Source organism: Onychostruthus taczanowskii, unplaced genomic scaffold, assembly GCF_017590055.1.
Source record: "Onychostruthus taczanowskii isolate IOZ18803 unplaced genomic scaffold, ASM1759005v1 scaffold14, whole genome shotgun sequence".
Classification (NCBI taxonomy): Eukaryota; Metazoa; Chordata; class Aves; order Passeriformes; family Passeridae; genus Onychostruthus; species Onychostruthus taczanowskii.
The window spans coordinates 3,363,659-3,382,860 of record NW_024498573.1 but is presented as its reverse complement, the minus strand read 5'-3'; the positions used below and the strand labels follow the sequence as shown (position 1 = coordinate 3,382,860).

Here is a 19,202-nt window from a genome sequence, read left to right as displayed (position 1 = left end):
GGCTCCGCCCCCTCCCGATCCTATATATGGTGGGGCCGGGCCGGGCGGGGGCGGTGCCCGGGTTCGAGTCCCGCGTCGGCCCGCACCGCTCCGCTCCCGCCCGCTTGGCCGGGCCCCGCTGGCCGCGGGTGAGTCCGGGGAGCCGGGCTGTGGCGGGGGGCTCCGTCCTCTGCCGGGGGGGATGGGGGCGTGAGGGGTGGGAGGGCTGAGGCCTGTGGCCTGGCTTAAGGGGAAGGTGGGTGGTCAGGGTCGGGCCCATGCAGGGCAGAGCCGGCGTCCCCGACCCCTGGAGGGGGGCAGCGGTGTGGGATGGGGAGGGGTCCCGAGGCCCTCCGCGGACTGGGGCTTCCCAGCAATAATCACAGCTGCCCAGCCTGTGCACGCTGGGGACCCCCGGTGCAGCCGGGCCCCGTCCCGCCGGGGAGGGGTGGGGGTATCCGCCCGCTCCGGGCCGCCCCGTCCCGGCGCCTCGCCGGGGCTTGCGCGGCTCCCGGACGCCGGGAATGCCTGACACGCAGCTCTTCCCCCGGCCCTCCCGAGCGGGGAGCGGGCTGGTGTCGTCTTACACGCCTTATATAGACCGGCCCGGCCCGGGGAGAGCGGGGGCACGCTGGCCCCCGGCCCTGCAGCCGGCCCGTGCGAGGCGTGGGGAGCCCCGCGGCCGGCCCTGTCCGCCCTGGGGAGGAAGGTCCTGGGGCCGTTCGTAGGGGTTCTGGCGGCTTCTTCCAGGTAAAAGGTGACGAGAGGCTGGTGCTGGCCCGTCTGTCCGGAGCCTTGGCCGGCTGACAGCTGTCAGGCAGGGGAGTGCCGGGATTCCCTCCTGCCGAAGCCCCGGAGACGGGCTCGCTCCCAGGGAGCATCTGCTCGGCCGGCTGCCGGAGCGCCAGCCCGGCTGCTCTGCCAGGCGCCTCGGGTGGCATCACGCAGCTCCTGTGCTGCTGCTAATTCATCCGGCAAAAATGCTTCTGGTTCCTGTCGCTCTGTACCTGCTGTTGCTTCTCTGTGGTTTGAGCAGCCTTGGCTCCCAGCAGCTCACAGAAGTTCCTGGGGTGCTGGAAAGGAGAGTACATCCTAGGTTTGGGAAGAGAGTAGAGCCCACAGACACTCCACTGTGGGTGGCAGCAGGGCTGTGCCTGGCTCCCTGGCACTAGTCAGTGTTAGCCTGGGCCCCTCAGTGCTGACGTTGCTGGAGGAGATGCTGATGGATTTGGGGTGCGTCTCTAACCACAGTGTAGGATGGTCAGGGTGGAGTTACAGCTGGAAACGTGACCTGCCTCCTGTCCTACCCAGCCAGGCGCCGAGCCCTCTCCTCGCCTGCTCTCCCTGCATTGTTTCCACATACCCTAACACTGGGATCACACCCTTTTCCCTTGCAGAGATGGGCGACATGGAGTCCTACAAGGTGATGCTGAATGGGCCGGCACCCTGGGGCTTCAGGCTGCAGGGAGGGAAGGATTTCAGCATGCCTCTCTCCATCTCCAGGGTAAGAGAAACCAAGGCTGGTGACACCCATCCTTCCTCCTGCCTCTGTGGGAGGGAGGCCGCAGTGGCTGAGGCAGAGCCATACGGGGGATGTGGATGAGCTGGGGCCCCCGGAATGCTGCATCCTGCCCTGCCTGGCTCCACGTAGCCTCCTTGGTCCCTTATCAGCTGCAGCCCAGCACGGGGGTGTTCCGGGCAGAGAGCTGCAGGCAGGAACGTGAAATTCTGCACAGCCTCAGCAGAGGGGGGCAGGGGAGGCCCCTTCTGGAGCGTTCTCACCACAGCAGGAGGGGATCTGCTCTCTGAGATGTGGGACTGGCTTCCTGGTCTGCACCCCAGCAGTGGGCTTGGCATCCCAGCACTGAGCCAGTGCCCTTCTGCCCTCCTTTCCACAGCATGGCTCCCAGCTCTGTGCCTGGGGTCACTCCTGAAATGGGCATGGAGAGGAGGAAGCTGCACTGCTGCCTGCACAGGGATGTGACTCCCTCCACAAAACTCTCCGATTTCTCCAGTGAGAGCCATTGTGCCACAGCTGGTTGTGCCCATGGCCGCTGGTTTGAGCCTCTCCCGCTGCAATATTCCCGGGTTTGACCCTGGCTGTGTGCAGGTCCCCGTCCCTGGGCGGGTGCTGGCCACAGCTTTGGCCACGCAATTGCCTTATAAGCCTTGGAATGTGACTGCATCGCCTGTGCCGCTGGCGCTGGGGCAGCTGGCACGCAGGCTGCTTCTCCAAGGACAGCTTTGCTTGTGGCATCGAGTGCTGCGTGGGGACCTGCCCCTGGCACGAGCCGGGCACTGCACACCTGCCCCAGAGGGCACAGATCTCCACAGCATCCCAGCGTGGAGCACGGGCCCTGAGGGCACTGCGTGAGGCTGGAGTCGCCTGTGTCGCTGCCCTGGGGCCTGCTGATCTCTGCTGAGCACGCAGAGACAGATTCAGCGAGTTTATTCTCTAAAAAATGTTTCTCTTGGCTGCGAGCCAGTTCTTAACAAAGGGTCTGGTTGGATGGAGGAGCCTCCCAGAGCCTGGGGCAGGGGCCTCGTGAAGCAGTGCTTGGTGAGGCTTGGGCAGTGCTGCCGTGTCCTAGACAGGGCAGGAGCAGGAGGGACATTCCCAGGGGATGCAGCCAGCTTTGGGGGCTCTCTGGTGAGGCTGGGCTGCATGGCAGGGCGGTGTGCTCTGATGGGAAGGTGTGAGCCTGTGCTGCTCTGCACTCCAGAGGCATCTCCAGACCCAGATTGCCCAGAGCATGCTGCTGTCCCTGGCCACTGCTTCCCGTGAGCTCGACCTGTCGCAGCAGGCTGGAGGGAAGCATCCTGCCCCAGTTTTGTGGCTGCAGTGGGGCCCTGATCTGCAGGTCTGCAGGGGTGGGCAGCACAGGGCAAGGCTGGTGTGTCCATTGGCTTGACTTTCAGCTGTGTCCATCCCTGTGGCACTCCTGGGTGAGCAGTGAGGCTGTTTCAGCTCATGGCCCTCTGGCATGTACCTCCTGTGGTACGGGGCTCTGCTAGGGTGCTGGCCCCCTGGCTAGGCAGGCTGTAAACCATGGTCCCTGTGCTGGAGCTGGGATAAGGACTGCAGTCTGGATAGCTGGATGCTGCATGGCACATCCTGGCATCTGCCAGCTGGGAAAGAGGAGAGACATTGGGTGCTACTGGTGGGAAGGCACTGAGGGATGCACTGAGAGAGGCTCTGACCTGGAGGCCTCTGGACGGGGCAGTAGGTGAGCACCTCTCTGGATGTGGTGATGGAGGTGCAGAGAACAAAAGACGGGGTGGAGAGGTGAGGAAGGAAGCCCTGGTTAGCTGGTCTGGGTGGGAAGTAGGAGGGCAGCTGTCAGGAGGGTTTCCTGCACGTTGGCATGGAGGGGGACGGGAAGTGCTGACCAGGCTGGGTGAGGCTTCATGACGCAGCCTGACGTGCTCTCCCCTTCCTGGGCAGTCGTGTGAAAACCTCTCCCAACTCCTGCTGCTGCCTCCAAACCCACGCAGCTGCCCCGTGCCTTCCCCAGCCCTCCAGGGCAGCAAGCTGGGGCTTGCAGCAGCGTGGCCAGGGGCTGGGGGCATCACTGCTGCTCAGGGCACCCTCCTGTGCCAGGCTGGAGGAATGGGAGGGCAATGTGGGGATACCCATGTCCTGCTGGGAATAGCAGTGGGATGCAGGTGGAACTGGGCCACATCCAGTCCATGTGTGGTGTTTGGAGCCCTTGCATGGAGGGCTGGTGTTGGCCTAGAGAAGGGATGTGTGGCTCTGGGGCGAGCCGGGTTCTGCAAGGAGGGGCCAGGACTCTGTGGCAGGGATTTTTCAGCCCTCTGACAGTGCTGGGAATCTGGCTCGCTCCTTTTATGTTCATGTCTAACAGGACTTGAGGAAATACTTGGTCTGGGTCCAAGCGCCTCGAGTTCTTCCATGCTGGAGGAGCAGGAATGGCTGCAGCCTGCCCACGTCTGTCTGTCTGTCTGTCAGTGCCTGGGAGTTGTGTGCAGTGCTCCGGGCCCTGCTCGCCTCTGGCTGTGCATCCCTGGTGGGAGGGGAGGGCAGGGCAGCCTCCTCTTCCCAGCACGGGTTTGACGTTCAGCCGTGCCATGGAGCCATAGCGGGGCCAAGGCGCATCCCTGGCACCGTGGCCGGGAACGGAGACTTGTGGCTGTGCTCCCGGCTGTCCCAGCGGGGCCACACGGCTGGGGGCGGGTGTCTCCCTGCCCCGGCAGGGCTCCTGCTCCTCTGTGGGAATGAGGTAATGTCTGTGCCTGGTGGGAACGGGCCGGGAGCGCAGGCGGCTGGGGGGAGTGCCCAAGGGGTGCCTCCCCTGTCCTTCCCCGCCCCAGGCGAAGGGCTGGACATGCCTGTGGTTTGCAGTGAGATGTGGGCTGCCCTGACTCACTGTGCTCTCTTCCTGCCCCGGGACTACAGGGATGACTCCAGGGTGAGGCTGGGCTTTGAGGCTGAGGCAGCACTGCCTCTGTGTTTGGTGTCACAGCAATGAGGCCCTGGGGTGCTGGCAGGGTCCCCAAGCATGCCAAAGGGAAAGGGCTGGGCAGTGCCCTGGAGAAGTGCTTTGCCTTCTGCTGCTGCCAAGGGGAAGAGGCTGCTCTGGGCTCATTCACTGGGAAATAGGGAGTAATCTGGGGATCCCCGCTTTCCCCTGGGTCATGTCAGTGTGGGGTCCTGTGCTGGGCTGGGGATCCTGGGTCTTGGAAGGCCCCTGCCCTCACGAGGATGTTCCTCTGCTCCCACGTCACTGCTTGGCTGTTCCAGCTGTCCCTAACTCTGTCTGTCCTGCAGCTGACTCTGGGTGGGAAGGCAGCCCAGGCCGGCGTGGGAGTGGGCGACTGGGTGCTGTACATCGACGGGGAGAGCACCAGTGCCATGACACACATCGAGGCCCAGAACAGGATCCGTGCCTGTGGGGACAGGCTCTGCCTCACCTTGAGCAGGTAGGAATTGTGGGTCCCTCAAACATGGGGCTCTGGTATGACTGGAGTGTAATCAGGGCTCTCTGCCCAGTGCCACCTCCTGGTATCACCATCTCCCAGCATCTCTGCTCCTTACTTAGAGCCTGGAAGTCCCTGGCTGTGTCCAAGGGCTTGCCTGGATAAGGCTTAACCTGACTGCAAGCCACAGGGCAGTGCCAGCTGGCCATGTTTCCCCTCGGCTGGGTGCTGCATCCATGGGGTACCAGCATGCTGGTGGTGTCTGGACCAACTCCAGTACCTGCCCATCTGTCTCCTCTCTTGCAGAGCCCAGAACCAGCTGGGGAAGCCGCAGAAGGTACGTGTGGCTCCTGGTGCCGCAGTGGCAGCTCAGCCTCATCACAGGGGAAGGGAATCTCAGTGTAGTGAAACAAATGGACTTTGCTTTTGGGGCTTTCAGGGAGCTGGGGTGTGTTTCAAGGTCTAGAAAGCCCAGCTGGAGGAGCAGCTCTGACCTCTGGCACCGTGGAGGATCAGAGGGAGCAGGATGTGCACCGTAGGTGCTTGGGCCCAGATTGTCTGTGCCCCTGCTGGTGCTGGGTGTGGGCAGGGATGCCGAGGGGCCAGCACAGGGGAGGAGGCTGGGCAGGTGCAACACCATGTTTGCTAGTGCTGGGGAGTGTCCTGGCACAGGGAGGCAGGGCTGGGGCTGGTGACTGGTGGCTCCTGGGCAGAAGCCACCTGCATGTGTTCAGCTTTGTGCCATGGGATGTTTGCAGTCGGCGTGTGTGCATGCACCGCCCTGCCACGGGCAGCAGCGAGTGTCCGGGGCACCTACTAATCTCCAAGTGACCCTCAGGCTGGGTTTGTGACCTGCTGTCGCTGGGCCCAGTGGAGTGAGTGCCAGCCTGGCAGAGCCTGGTCTCCAAGGTGCACGTGCTGTCCGGCTTTCCTCCCTGGCTGCCTGCTGCGCTGCCTGGCCCGGGGCTGCCCCTTGCATGCTGCTTGACGTGTGAGCCCGTGTCTGTGTGTTTTGTCTCGCTCAGGACTCACTCCCCTGCTCTGAACCCCTGAAATATAACTTCGCTCCCAGCACCGCCCTCAACAAAACAGCTCGGCCCTTCGGGGCCGGCTCACCTCCGAACCCACGGCCCGGGCTGGTGACGAAACCCGTGACCTACGCGCCCCTGGCGCCCGCCTGCACCCCCCAGCACAACGGGTATGTTGCTGTCCATCCTGCTCCCTGAGGATCGGGGGCAGCCTGCTGCCCGGCCCTGCTGCGCCTTGCATGCCAGGCACCCTGGGTGGGAGCGGGTGGCAGTGCCCGTGCCGGTGGCTGGTGCTGAGGTGGCACAACAGAACTGTCTGTCTCACATAGGGACACACAGCCACGCTCGTGCCGGTCCCTTGCTCAGGGACGTGTCAGCCTGTGGGGGCTCCTGCCAGGCTTGACACGGTGGCTGTGGCAGGACACTGGCTGGCATCTGCAGTGGCAGGGAAACGGTGGCTGGCTGTGACCACCGGCCGGTGCCTGCCTGGGGAAGTCCTGCTGTTCCCCTGGCTGCAGGAAGGGGCTGGGCAGAGTGATGGCCTCCAGCCCTGCCACTCTGTTTCCCCGGCTCTGCCGCATGTGTGCAGCAGCTGCTGGTCCCTGCTCCTCCTGCCAGAGCTGCCGTACTGCCCAGGAACTGGGCAGTGGGGTAGGATGTAGCATGGACTGCCCTGGGCATCCAGGCCTGTTGTGGGGGCTGTGGGAGCACAGTCTGGTCCACTGGCATCTGCCCCTGTGTCCCAGTGTGCTCTCAGCCCTGGGTGAGCTGGGTGTGAGACTCAGGGATAGGGGGCTAATGCAGGCTGTAGGTGAGCTCTGGAAACTTCTTGGGTGCTGTAGGTCTAATTTCACCTTCCTTTTTCTTTCTTTCTCTCCTCCCTTTCTCTTTCCCTCTCCCTACAGGTGCTGAGCCTTGACAAGTCAGTAAGCCTTTTACCTGCTCTCTCTGTCCTCCCTGCATGCCTCTTCCCTGCCAGTGCCCTGTCCTTCAGGGCAGGGCCATCCTGGGGATGGGCAGCAGGCACTGCTCTGCCCACGTGGGTGGGTCACTCCTGGCACCAAGCTGTCCCCAGTGTAGAGGGGACAGCTGCCTGTCTCTGCCAGCTGCTGGGGCCCTGGAGTGTCCTTGTGTGTGATCCATTCCCTGTTCCCCAAGATGTGGCTGTGCTGGGCAAGGGCTGATGGGCTGTGCTGGGCACCGTGCCCGTGGCCAGGTGGCACTGCCATAGACAGCTGTGGTGCAGCTTCCCTGATGGTGTTTTTTGACCTTGGCTTATTCTTGCTCTGTCCTTTCTCTTTCTGGCCCTTGGGGCCAGTTTCAAATTGCCAGGAATGGTGTGGTGGTCATTCCAGAGTCAGTCCTTCACAGGCCCAGCCTTTGTGAGGGAGGAGTTGGGGGGTGGATTATAAAACAAGGTGTGACATCTCTGGTTCTGGTGTGCTGTGATTCCGTGCTGGGGAAGGTGGGGGACAGCCCCAGCAGGTCTGTCAGATTTGACAGATGACTCTGTCACTCACAGGCAGCCCCCACAGCTGCTGGAGCCCCCCAGCACCCCTGTGTGTGACCCAGTGAAGCTGCGGATGTTAGAGGACATTGACGACTCAAAGCCCCCCAGCTGGACCTCCCAGTCCCGTTCCTTCCGCAAACTGTCCCGCCTGGTGGGCGCAGACGCCAGTGAGTTCCCACGGGGCCTGGCACTGCCTGACTGCCCAGCTTTGCTGGGGAAACTGGAGCTGGATAAAGGCTTTGGTGCCTGGTGGAGTGTTGGTTTTGGCCCTGTGGGGCAGTTAAGCCAGGCAGAGCTGCCTGGGGCTGTGGGGCTCGTGGTGGTGCCGCTGGGCTGGGGCCGTGCTCTGCCCCTGGGCCGTGTGTTGGGACAGGTGGGCAGTGGGAGGAGAGGGCCTTTTCCCTTTCCTGTTCCTTTTCCCTTCCTGCTGTCTCTGGGCCTCAGCTGCCACAGACTGACTCCATCTCCCCCTTTCTCTCCTGCTTTGCTCAGTGGAGGATGGTGAGGACGAGCTTGTTAAAAAGCCCAGGTAAGGGGAGTATGTGCTGGAGCAGCAGCAGGAGCCACAAGGTGCCCACTCCAGGCTCAGCCCACACACCTGGTTCTCTCTTGCTGCTTGCAGTCACTCAGGGGAAGCTCTTTGCTCTGTTGCTGTTTTTTCTCTCCCTCTCCAAGAGTCGAGCTGTTGGTGGAGCTGCAGAGCTCGCCCTGCGCTCACGCCACAGTGGGCACTGCCAGAGCTCAGCCACTGCTCTGGCCATCACCTCGGGAGGGTCCTGCTGGGACACCCACCAGCCAGACAAGATGTCCTGTGCTGGGTAGGACCTGCTGGGCACTGCTGGCACCAAGCTGGGGAGGCCAAGCTCTGCCATTGCTTCTTGAGGAAGAGGGATCTGGAGAAGGCTGGTGCACTGAGAACACCTTGCTGGGGGTATTGGGAGGTGCTAGGCAGCAGCTGGACAGCGTGCTGTGAGCCTGGTGTGGGGCTGCAGGATGGCAGGGCAGAGCTGGGTGAGTGTCTCTGACTTCTCCTAGTTCCAGAGTGCATCTGTGAGGGATGGGCTGTGCCGTGGTCAAATACTGAGTGCTGTGCTACCGTTCTTTTCAATATCACAGGGATGCCCACGGGTCCAGCTGGGGCACGGTGGAGCAGTGGTGAGTGCCACGATCTGGTGAGGGCACATTTGGCAGCACTGCCCTGTGCTGGAGCAGGGTCTGTGCTTGGTGCTGGCTGAGTTCCTGCCTTCTGTCACAGGGAGCCCCCGCAGCCTCTGGAGCCCCCCAGCACCCCTGGGTGTGATCCTGGGAAGCTGAGGATGTTAGAGGATGCTGAGGACTGGCAGCCCCGCACCGGGACCTCGCAGTCCCGCTCCTTCCGCAAGCTGGCCCAGCTGACGGGCACAGATGGCAGTGAGTTCCCACAGGGCCTGGCACTGCCTGGGGATGTGGGACTGTTCTGGGGTAACCAGAAGCTGGGAGGAGCAGAAGGGTGATGTAGCACCCGGGAGTGTTGGTTTTGGCCCAGATTAACTCCCTGAGGGCTGCTGAGCCAGCGAGATCTGCCCGGGGCTGTGTGTGGGCTGCTTTGGGGTTGTGCTCTGCCCTGTGGCCAGACAGGGCTGTACAATGGGGCCAGGCAAGTGGAGAGGTTGGTTTCCTCCTTTCCCTTCCTGCTTTTCCTGGACCTTAGTTGCTGCAGACTGACTCCATCTCCCCCTTTCTCTCCTGCTGCACTCAGTGGAGGATGGTGAGGATGAATTTATTAAAAAGCCCAGGTAAGGGGATCGTGTGCCAGGGCAACAGCAGGAGCCACAGTGTGCCCACCCTGGGCTCAGCCCACAAGGCTTGTTCTCTCTCACTGCTTGCAGTCACTCAGGGGAAGCTCTTTGCCCTTTTGCTGTTTCTTCTTTCCTCTTCTTAACCTCCACCCTCTATCCCATCCTTTCCTTTTTCTTAGAGCCAAGCTGTTGGCAGAGCCACAGGCTCACCCCACAACAGGCACTGCCACTGCTCAGCCACTGCTCTGACGGTCACCTGAGGAGGGTCCTACCAGGCAGGCTGTCCCCACATGAGGTGTCCTCATGCTGGGTGTGCAGGCAGGACCTGCTTGGCACTGCTGGCACCAAGCTGGAGGCCAAGATGCAGCACAGTTGCTGGACACAGTGGGCAGGGGTGGCTGGTGGCACTTGGCAGCACCTTGCTGGGTGTGTCAGGGGTGGCAGGGTAGGGAACTAGACCAGAATTGGGGCACAGTGTCATATGGGGCCCGGGAATGGCTGCAAGGCTGGTCAGGAGTGAATGCTGTCAGCATTTCCACAAGGCTCGTGCGTCTCTGGGGCTGTGAATGTGTATGGGGAGGGGTGGGCTGGTCAAACACTGACTGCTGTGCCACCATTCTTTCTGATACCACAGGGATGCCCGTGGGTCCAACTGGGGCACAGGGCAACATCGGTGAGTGCCAGGGTCTGGCAGAGGTGTTGGCATGTGCCAGGGCATCTTTGGTGATGCTTCCCTGTTCCGGAGCAGGGTCCAATCCTGGTGCTGAGCTCCTGCCCTCTGTCACTCACAGGCAGCCCCCACAGCCTCTGGAGCCCCCCAGTGACACTGTGTGTGACCCAGTGAAGCTGAGGATGTTAGAGGACATTGTCGACACAAAGCCCCACACCTGGACCTCCCAGTCCCGTTCCTTCCGCAAGCTGGCCCGGATGATGGGCGCAAGCAGCAGTGAGTTCCCGCAGGGCCTGGCACTGGCTGAGTGCCCAGGTGTGCCCAGCTTTGCTGGGGCAGCTGGTAAAGGCCGTGGTGTGTTGTTACAGCAGGGCATTGGTTTTGGCCCCATTTGTGCCCTCTGTGGCAGCTGAACCAGCAGGAGCTGCCCAGGGCTGTGTGGGCTCCTGGTGGTGTGGCTGGGCTGGAGCTGTGCTCTGCCCTGTGGCCAGGCAGGGCTGTGTGTTGGGGCAGGGGGACTGTGGGAGGAGAGGGCATCTTTCCTTCCTTTCCTTCCCTTTCCTTCCTGCTGTCTCTGGGCCCCAGTTGCCACAGACTCACTCCATCTCCCCTTTCTCTCCTGGTGTCCTCAGTGGATGATGGTGAGGATGAGCCTGTTAAAAAGCCCAGGTAAGGGGCAGCAATGGGAGCCACAAGGTGCCCATGCCAGCCCCCACAGCCACTTCACCCTTGCTGCTTGCAGTCACTCTGGGGGTGCTCTTTGCACTGCTGGGGGTTCTCCCCTCCCTCTCTATCCCCTCTCCCAGACTTGAGGTGTTTTCAGAGCTGCACAGTGGGCACTGCCAGCACTCAGCCACTGCTCTGACCGTCACCTCAGGAGGATCCTGCCCCAAGTACCCACCTGGGTAGGGGTGGCTGGTGACAATCACAACACCTTGCTTGGAGATATTGGGAGGTACTGGGCAGCAACTGGTCTTGGTGCTTTGCATCCTGTGCAGCTGTGGAGCAGCTGCAAGGCTGCTGGTCAGTATTTCCATGTGGCTCGTGCTTCCGTGGGGCTGTGGGTGCACATGGCAGGCATGGTCAAACAGTGACTGTTGTGCTGCTGTTTTTTCCAATGTCACAGGGATTCCCACGGGTCCAGCTGGGGCATAGTGGAGCAGCGGTGAGTGCCAGGGTCTGGCAGAGGTATTGCCGTGTGCCAGGTCACCTTTGGCAGCACTGCCCTGTGCTGCAGTGTTGGGCAGGGTCTGTGCTTTGTGCTGGCTGAGCTCCTGCCCTCTGTCACTCACAGGGAGCCTCTGGAGCCCCCCAGCACCCCCGGGTATGACCCTGGGAAGCTGCGACTGATGGAGGACGCTGAGGGCTGGCAGCCCCGCACCGGGACCTCGCAGTCCCGCTCCTTCCGCAGACTGGCCCAGCTGACGGGCACAGATGAGAGTGAGTTCCCACAGGGCCTGGCACTGCCTGGGGATGTGGGACTGTTTTGGCATAGCCAGAAGCTGGGGGAGACAGTGGGGTGATGTGGCATCAGGAGTTTCACTTTGGCCCCAAGTCACTCCTTGAGCGGGAGCTGCCCGGGGCTGTGTGTGAGCTCGTGGTGGTGCTGCTCTGGGGCAGCTCTGCCCCATGGCCAAGCAGGGCTGTGTGATGGGGTGAGGGGATGGTCGTGGGGAGGTTGGTTTTCTTCCTTTCCTTTCCTGCTTTTCCTGGGCATCAGTCACTGCAGACTGACGCCGTCTCCCTATTTCTCTCCTGCTGCACTCAGTGGAGGATGGTGAGGATGAGATTGTTAAAAAGCCCAGGTAAGGGGAGCATGTGCTGAGGCTGCATGTCCCAGGTGTCTGGGCACTGCTGGCTCTGAGCTGGGGATGCTGAGCTGCACCTTAGCCTTTTGGGCAAGAAGTGGAAGAGGCTGATGGCGCTGGGAAAACCTGGCTATGGAATGTTGGGAGGTGCTGGGTAACGCCTGCACCTGGGGCACATTGTCCTGTGTGCCTGGTGTGGCAGAGCTGGGTGAGTGCTCCTGGCTCATTTCCTTCCCCTCAGCATCACTACTTCTCTGGGCAAACTCTTTGCCCTGTTGTGAATTCTTCCCTCCCTCTTTGTCCTCCCCCAGAGCTGAGGTGGTGGTGGAGCTGCAGAGCCCACCCTGTGCTCATCCCACAATAGGCACTGCCAGTGCTCAGCCACTGCTTTGACCTTCACCTTGGGAGGTTCCTGCCTGGACACCCACTGGCCAGACAGTTTGTCCCCAGATGGGTGTGCGGGCAAGACGCACTGGGCACTGCTGGCACCAAGCTGGGGAGGTTAATATGCAGCACAATGAGTAGGGATGGCTGGTGACACACTTTGCTGGGCATTTTTGGAGTCACAGGGCAGGCACTGTACCTGGGGCACGATATCATGTGGGGTCAGGGAATGGCTGCAAGGCTGGTCAGGAGTGAATGCTGTCGGCATTTCCATGAGGTTCTTGTATCTCTGAGATTGTGGGTGCCTATGGAAAGCACGGGCTGAGCCATGGATCAGGCACTGACTGCTGTGCCACCATGTTTTCTGATGCCACAGGGATGCCCACGGGTCCAGCTGGGGCACGGTGGAGCAGCGGTGAGTGCCAGGGTCTGGCAGGTGTTACCATATGCCAGGGCACCTTTTGGAGTGCTTCCCTGCTCCAGAGCAGGGTCTGTGCTTTGTGCTGGCTGAGCTCCTGCCCTCTGTCACTCACAGGGAGCCTCTGGAGCCCCCCAGCACCCCCGGGTGCAACCCCGGGAAGCTGCGACTGATGGAGGATGCTGAGGACTGGCAGCCCCGCACCGGGACCTCGCAGTCCCGCACCTTCCGCAAGCTGGCCCAGCTGACGGGCACAGATGAGAGTGAGTTCCCACAGGGCCTGGCACTGCCTGGGGGTGCTGCACTCTCCCTGGGCTGGGCCAGGGTCCAGCAGAATCTGGAGTGGAGCTGGAGTGTCGGTTTTGGCCCCATGTGATCCCTGTGGGGTGGCTGTGTCAGTGGGAGCTGGTGGGGCTGTGCGTGGTCTCGTGGTGGTGACACCGGTCTGGGGTCTTGATCTGCCCTCTGGCCGGGCAGGGCTTTGTTTTGGGGCAGGGGTTGGTGGGAGGAGAGGTTGGTTTTCCTCTTTTCCCTTTCCCCTCTTGTGCCTGGGCCTCGGTCTGTGAGGACTGACTGTTTCCTCCTTTCTCTCCTGCTGCGCTCAGTGGAGGATCATGATGATGTGTTTGTTAGGAAGCCCAGGTAAGGGGAGTGTGTGGCAGCAGGAGCTGGGGGGCTGCACGTCCTGGGCAGAACCCCTTGGGCATTGCTGCCCCTCAGCTGGGAATGCTGAGCTGCGCCGTGGTGTCCCAGAAATGGTGGGTTGGGAATGGCTGATGGCACTGGCCAAATCTCACTGGGTTGTTGTGATGTTTGGGCAGCATCTGGGCCTGGGACACAGTGTCCTATAAGCCTGGTGTGGGGCTGTGGGGCAGCTGAGCTCGTGGATGCCACCAGCTTGTCAGGGTTGTTCCTTGTTCTGTGCAATCAGGCAGGGGGGTGGACAGCACCCCATTTTTTTGCCTTTACTTCTCTGTGACACCTCCTTCCCTGGTGCCATGGCCCTTGGGTACCAGCTCTGCTCAGTTTGCTCTGACACAAACAAAAGTTGGGTTTGTTGCCATCTCCTGCTTGTCCTGCCTGTTCCCAGTGCTGCTGAGCTGGACCCTGTGGCTCCCTGCATCAGGTCACATCCAGGTCCCCCTGCACCCCAATGAGACTGGGAGTGATCATCACATATTAGTAGGCAGCCAAAGTCTGTGTGGTCCCTGGGGTCCCTGGAGAAGCCCAGAACCTTCCCTCCTGCCTCTCCCCAGACCACCACAGTGGGTACCAGACATGCTGGGGGTGCTGTGTGTTGGCAGGACTGAAGGCCCATGTCTCAGTACCTCATCACTAAACCAGTTACTGCTGGACATGGGGGCTTGGCCAGCTCCCTCCTGCTTGTTGGGGTGGGGAGCCCTGCCTGCAGCCCCTGGGCAGGGCAGGCTGGATTAACTGCTTGTTCTGTAGCCAGGTCTCTGTGCCGGACCCATCCCCAGGAGCAACGATGAAGACTGAGCCAGGACTGGGTGAGCAAAACATCTCTGGGCTTTTTGGGGAGGGGCTGCTGAGGGATCAGAAACACTCTCCTTAAGACCTGTGTGTGTGTGTGCAGCCCCCAGGACCCCCAGTGCCACCCCCAGCCCCACCAGCCGCCCACCCTGGGCTGTGGACCCCTCGTTTGCCGAGCGCTACGCCCCGGACAAGACGAGCACGGTGGTGAGCAAGCACAGCCAGCCGGCCACGCCGACCCCCATGCAGAACCGCAGCTCCATCGTGCAGGCGGCCCAGCAAGCCCCCGAGGGGCCCGGCCGCACCCCGCTCTGCTACAAGTGCAACAAGGTCATCAGGTGAGCCCTGGCCGCCCCCGCGGCCACGCCAGCGTCCTGGGCCCCGGCGTGGCTGACACAGCTCTGTCCTGCCCCAGGGGACGGTACCTCGTGGCGCTGGGACATTATTACCACCCCGAGGAGTTCCTCTGCTGCCAGTGCAGGAAGGTGCTGGATGAGGGCGGCTTCTTTGAGGAGAAAGGCTCCATCTTCTGCCCCAAGTGCTACGACACGCGCTACGCACCCAGCTGCGCCAAGTGCAAGAAGAAGATCACTGGGGTGAGTGTCCCTCAGCCTGCTGTCCTCCATCTCCTGTCCTTGTCCTCTGCTGTGAGTGCCTGGCTCTGTCCCTTCCCGCCTTGGTCCATCTCAGGAGATTCCTTGTCCCTTCCTGCCCTTGGTGGTCCTGCCCCTGGCTGACAGTGTCTCCCCTCCAGGAGGTGATGCATGCACTGAAGATGACCTGGCACGTGCAGTGCTTCACCTGCAATGCCTGCAAAACTCCCATCCGCAACCGAGCCTTCTACATGGAGGAGGGACAGCCCTACTGCGAGAGAGGTAGGACCCAGGGACCCCATGTGTCACCTTGTGTGGCCTTGGGGTGCCGTTGGGACTCAGCAGCTGCACACGGGGCTGGGGGCATGAGCTGCCCTGCTCCACAGGACTCCCCTGGGCTGTGGGGAGCACGGAGACTCCAATCCCACAGCCCTGAGCCCTCCATCCTGGTTCTCCCTAGCTGCAGGGTAGTGCCATGCTCCTATGTTGCCATGGCAATGAGGGAGGATGTACATCAAAGCGAGTGCTGCATCCTGGGAGATGAGGTTCTCCTCCTCCCCCTGGAGCCCTGTGGTGGCTGAGCCACCCTGCACCTTTCCCGGGTATCCGGGTCATTATCTCACCTGGATGGGGGCTGGCAGAGTTGTCCCCAGGCTGTGCCTGTGGGATCCCTGCTGAGCTGCAGCCCTGCTCCCCTGGGATGAGCAGCTGTAGTGCATGGAAGTGCTGACCTGGCCTCTGCCTTTCCCCACAGACTATGAGAAGATGTTTGGCACCAAGTGCCGTGGCTGTGACTTCAAGATCGATGCTGGGGACCGGTTCCTGGAGGCGCTGGGATTCAGCTGGCACGACACTTGCTTTGTCTGTGCGGTGAGCAGTGTGCCTCCCTCCCTGATTGTTGCAGGGCCTGTGCCTCTCCCCCACAGTCCTGCTCTGGGTGGGGTGTACCAGCAGCTCAGGGGACCTGCTGCCACAAGATTTTTTCCCATTTGCCTCCATTCTGGGAGCTTGGGACTCCTCTCTGAGCCTTCCAGTCCCTGGCAGTGCCCCAGGGCCATGTGGAGGTCCCTCTGTGACACCAGTGCTGGGCTGTGGGGGACCCAGAGGCTGACTCAACCTGACCACCTCCACTCTCCTCCCCAGATCTGCCAGACCAACCTGGAAGGGAAGACATTCTACTCCAAGAAGGACAAGCCGCTGTGCAAGAGCCACGCTTTCTCCCATGTGTGAGGGGTGGGAATTCAGCTGTGCCCACACATGCCCCTGGCCCTGCATGCTCCTCTCCCCCTGCCCTGCTGGCCCCAGGGAGCCAGGCTGGGCCCTTGGCCCTTTCCCTTGCTCCTGCCTCTTTCCTGGCAGCTCCTGGCTCAACTCCAGCCAGATACAGTGCTGGGTCCAGAACCTTTTATAGCTGGGTGGCTTCTTACATGCTTCTCAACTGGCCCTAGGAGCCCTGGGAATGGGATGCTGCATGGATCTCCTGCCCCTGAGGCATGCAGCATGGTGGGTACAGCCATGCTGAGGCTGGAATTGGAGAGGGTCTGCCACAGCTGGGCTGCTCCCTTGCTGCCTGGCAGCTCAGTGCTGGGGCAGGGATACTCCTTACACATCCCTCCCTGAACGGGTGAGGACCAGCTTCTGTCTCACTCTCCCCAGCCTTCCCTGCTGTGTGCTTGGGGCTGGAGACCCAGCCCTGGGGCCCTGCCCGTGACAACCCACCAGCCCCCCCCCAAACTGCTGCGGTGCCTTCCTGCCCCGCTTGCATTCCAGGGGTGTCTGTCCCTCCTGCCCCCCACCCTGCTGGCCCACTTCTCCCCTGGGGCTGGCATCACCCCCAGCCCAGCGTGGCCCAGCTGAGGGCTGGCAGCGTGTGCTGATGCCAGCCCAGCCAGGCGGCTGCTCCTGCGAGGCTTGGGCACAGCTTCCTACCAAAGAGCTCTCTGCCACTGCCATCCTGGGGCCACCGATGCCTCCCCCCAAACCACACCCTCTGGTCGGGCTGATGCAGCCACGGTGCTTTTAGTGCCTTTAATAAACACGTCTCTGCAAGTGCCGGCTGTCTCCAGGCCAGTGGTTTTGCCGAGTGAGGTGCGGCCGGCTGGGAAGGTCATGCTCTGCCCTCATCCCGCTCCCTCTGGGGCCTGACTCAGCTCCTTCCAGCTTTCCAGGGAAAACTCTTCGCCTCACATTTCTCCTCCTCTGCCTGTGTGAGCCCAGGCTTGACCCCTTGTGTCAACTGGGTCATCCCTGTTGTAGCAGGCAGGACCGCTAATGGAGGCAGTAATTAATCTGGGGGGCAAAATGCAGCAAGGGGAGATGAGGAAGGGGTCGGACCTTAGTGAGGTCCCTCTGTACCTGGCAGTCTCCTCTGGTCCTTATGCCTGAGTACTGTAGAGGGGTTGAGGAGTCATGGGGCACGCATGGGCCACGTGCACCAGCTCTGGGCGTTCTCCAGCGTGGAGCAGCCAAGCGTTCGCTCACGCGATGCAGCTGCCGTCCCGAAGGACGGGTGTGAGCCCACACCAGCACCTCCAGCTGGAACTGGCTCGAGGGCAGCGGGTGTGGGGAAGTGGGTGTTCTCCTCCCTCTCCACTCTGACAGCTGGAACGGTCATTAATAATTGCAGCTCTTGCCATGATGAGCAATTGTAAGGAAAATTGTCTTGCTCATCTACTGGAAGGTTCTGCCGGGGGCAGGAGCTGGCTGTGGGAAGCCAAATGCCTCCTGGCATCACCCAGATCTGGGCTGCAGTGCCATGTCTTCTCACTGCCAGTTCCAGGAGTGCAGAAGCACATCAAAGGTGGGGTGAGGAAAGTCGAGGGATAAAGACAGACTGGGGCTGGGGCTGAGGCACATGACAGCAACAGGAAGGTCACACTGAGAAGCAGCAGGACACGGGTGCAACAAGGGGCAGAAACAGCTGGTGCCTGCCTGGCAGGGCTGGCAGGAGCAGGGCTGAGTGCCCGTGTGTGAGTCCCAGCTGTGCAGCCAAGGTCAGAGGAAGCACAGGGGAAGGTGAGGTGGCTGTGGCCCCACGTGGGCAGCCCCTGAACCAACCCTAGCTTGGCAGGACAGCAACCCGTGAGTGGAGGGTGGGAAAGGGGCAGGGGCAGGCAGTGGTGCGGGACGGAGCCTGCTGGGGGAGCACGGTCTGGGAACAGGTTCTGCCAGATCAGCCCCGGGGTGCCCAGCTGTGGAGCAGGGCCAGGGTGCTACAGCCAGCCTGCATCTCCCCTGGGGAGAGCCCAGCATCCCCCTGTGCCACTGCGAGGTCTGTGCTCATGGGGGGCTTGGCTCTGGTCGGTTCCCTGTTGCCTCTGGGCCGTCCCGATGCTGCCTCTACCACCCAAGGTGCCTCTGCGCCTTGCCAAGGGCATCTCTTGCCCACCAGCTCTGCGCACCATGTGCGGAGCTTGTGCACAGGCAGCGGAAGGAGGGTCTCGGGTGGGCTGCGGAGGTGGAGCCTGGGGAGGGGCTGCAGCCTCGCTGCTCCGAGAACAAAGCCTGGCGGCGGTAGGCTCAGAGCTCCCACCACATCCCTGAGCAGGGTCCCACCACATCCACCCCCAGAGCCATCTGAGCCGCTTGTGGGGCGCCTGCCCCGGCCCCAGCCCCCGCGCTGGCCCCGGCAGCTGCTCCACAGCTGCTCCCAAACTCTCACAGGCTCTTAGGGCGGCTCCGGCTCTGGCCTCGCTCGGAAATGCTGGTGTAAGGAGGGAGTGGGGGGAGCGGGCGGCACCGCCAGGGCCCGCGGCACCCTGTCCCATGTCCCATTGGGGTCATCCACGGGCTGCCTGAAGGACTTGTCTTGGGACGGGCATCCAACATCCATCAACATCCCCAGCCTGCAGGAATCAGGCCCTGCGCCCTCTCCATTGCTGCTCCGGCACAGAGACCCCTCCAGCGCGGTGCTGGTCCGGGCTGGGGGCAGCGCCGGGGACGGGGAATCGCTGCCTGTCCTGGCAGGAGCATTAGGACCTGCCTGGGAGCCCCTGCAGGCCCTCAGAGCTCAGCAAAACCAGCTGAGGGCTCACACAGAGGCAAAACCTCCTGGAAAAGGCACTTGCGGGGTTCTGAAAGGACCGGGGACTTGGGAATGGTGGAGACAGCGGAGCAGACGGGCAGCAAAGAGGCCCCCAAAAAGGCTGTGTCCACTGACCCCTTGCGCAAGCAGCGAGGGCATGGCTGGGTGTGTAGGGCAAAGCCCACGGTGCCGTGTCCTTGGAGAGGAAAGCTTGGACACGGGGACAGCGGAGGGCGCAGGAAGCCAGGTGTGCCACGTCCCCTGGATGTAGAGGACGTGGGGCAGGGGACAATACGGGAATGGAGAGGACCACCCAGCAGGAGAGGTCTCCAGAGTGCAAGTTCCCAAGAGGGGCAGCACAGGATGCGGGGTCCCCAGGGCGGAGGAGAGCCCGGGATGCGAAATCACCCGGCGTGCAGGTTCCCAAGAGGAGCTGAGCGGGGCTTCAGTGTCCCTGGGGCGGGGGACGGCCCGGGGCGCGGTGTTGCGGGGGCAGAGCAGAGCCCAGGCTGCGGGATCCCGGGGGCGAGCTGCGTGCGGGGGCGGCCCGGGGCGGGGGTGATGCTGCCCGCACCCCC

General features: G+C 62.4%; 1 protein-coding gene across 5 annotated transcripts; it reads left to right on the top strand.

The window, feature by feature from the left end:
* Positions 1–2: 2 nt before the first annotated feature.
* PDLIM7 (PDZ and LIM domain 7) lies at positions 3–16,651 on the top strand. 5 transcript variants are annotated; one of them, XM_041397976.1, is made up of 22 exons: positions 3–128; positions 1,377–1,483; positions 4,769–4,920; positions 5,224–5,254; positions 6,851–6,867; positions 7,468–7,622; positions 7,948–7,984; positions 8,572–8,610; positions 8,711–8,865; positions 9,194–9,230; positions 9,868–9,906; positions 10,025–10,179; positions 10,536–10,572; positions 11,030–11,068; positions 11,198–11,343; positions 13,119–13,155; positions 13,966–14,024; positions 14,111–14,345; positions 14,423–14,603; positions 14,762–14,882; positions 15,355–15,470; positions 15,744–16,651. In XM_041397976.1, exons 2-22 carry the CDS (start codon positions 1,379–1,381, stop codon positions 15,828–15,830), a joined length of 1,980 nt encoding a protein of 659 aa, XP_041253910.1. In that variant the 5' UTR covers positions 3–128; positions 1,377–1,378; the 3' UTR covers positions 15,831–16,651. The 5 variants fall into 5 exon arrangements, with proteins under 5 accessions (XP_041253910.1, XP_041253913.1, XP_041253912.1 ...); XM_041397977.1 differs by lacking the exon at positions 3–128 and adding an exon at positions 217–729; XM_041397979.1 differs by lacking the exons at positions 7,468–7,622; positions 7,948–7,984; positions 8,572–8,610; ... (6 more) ...; positions 11,198–11,343; positions 13,119–13,155 and having other exon boundaries at positions 25–128.
* Positions 16,652–19,202: the final 2,551 nt, after the last annotated feature.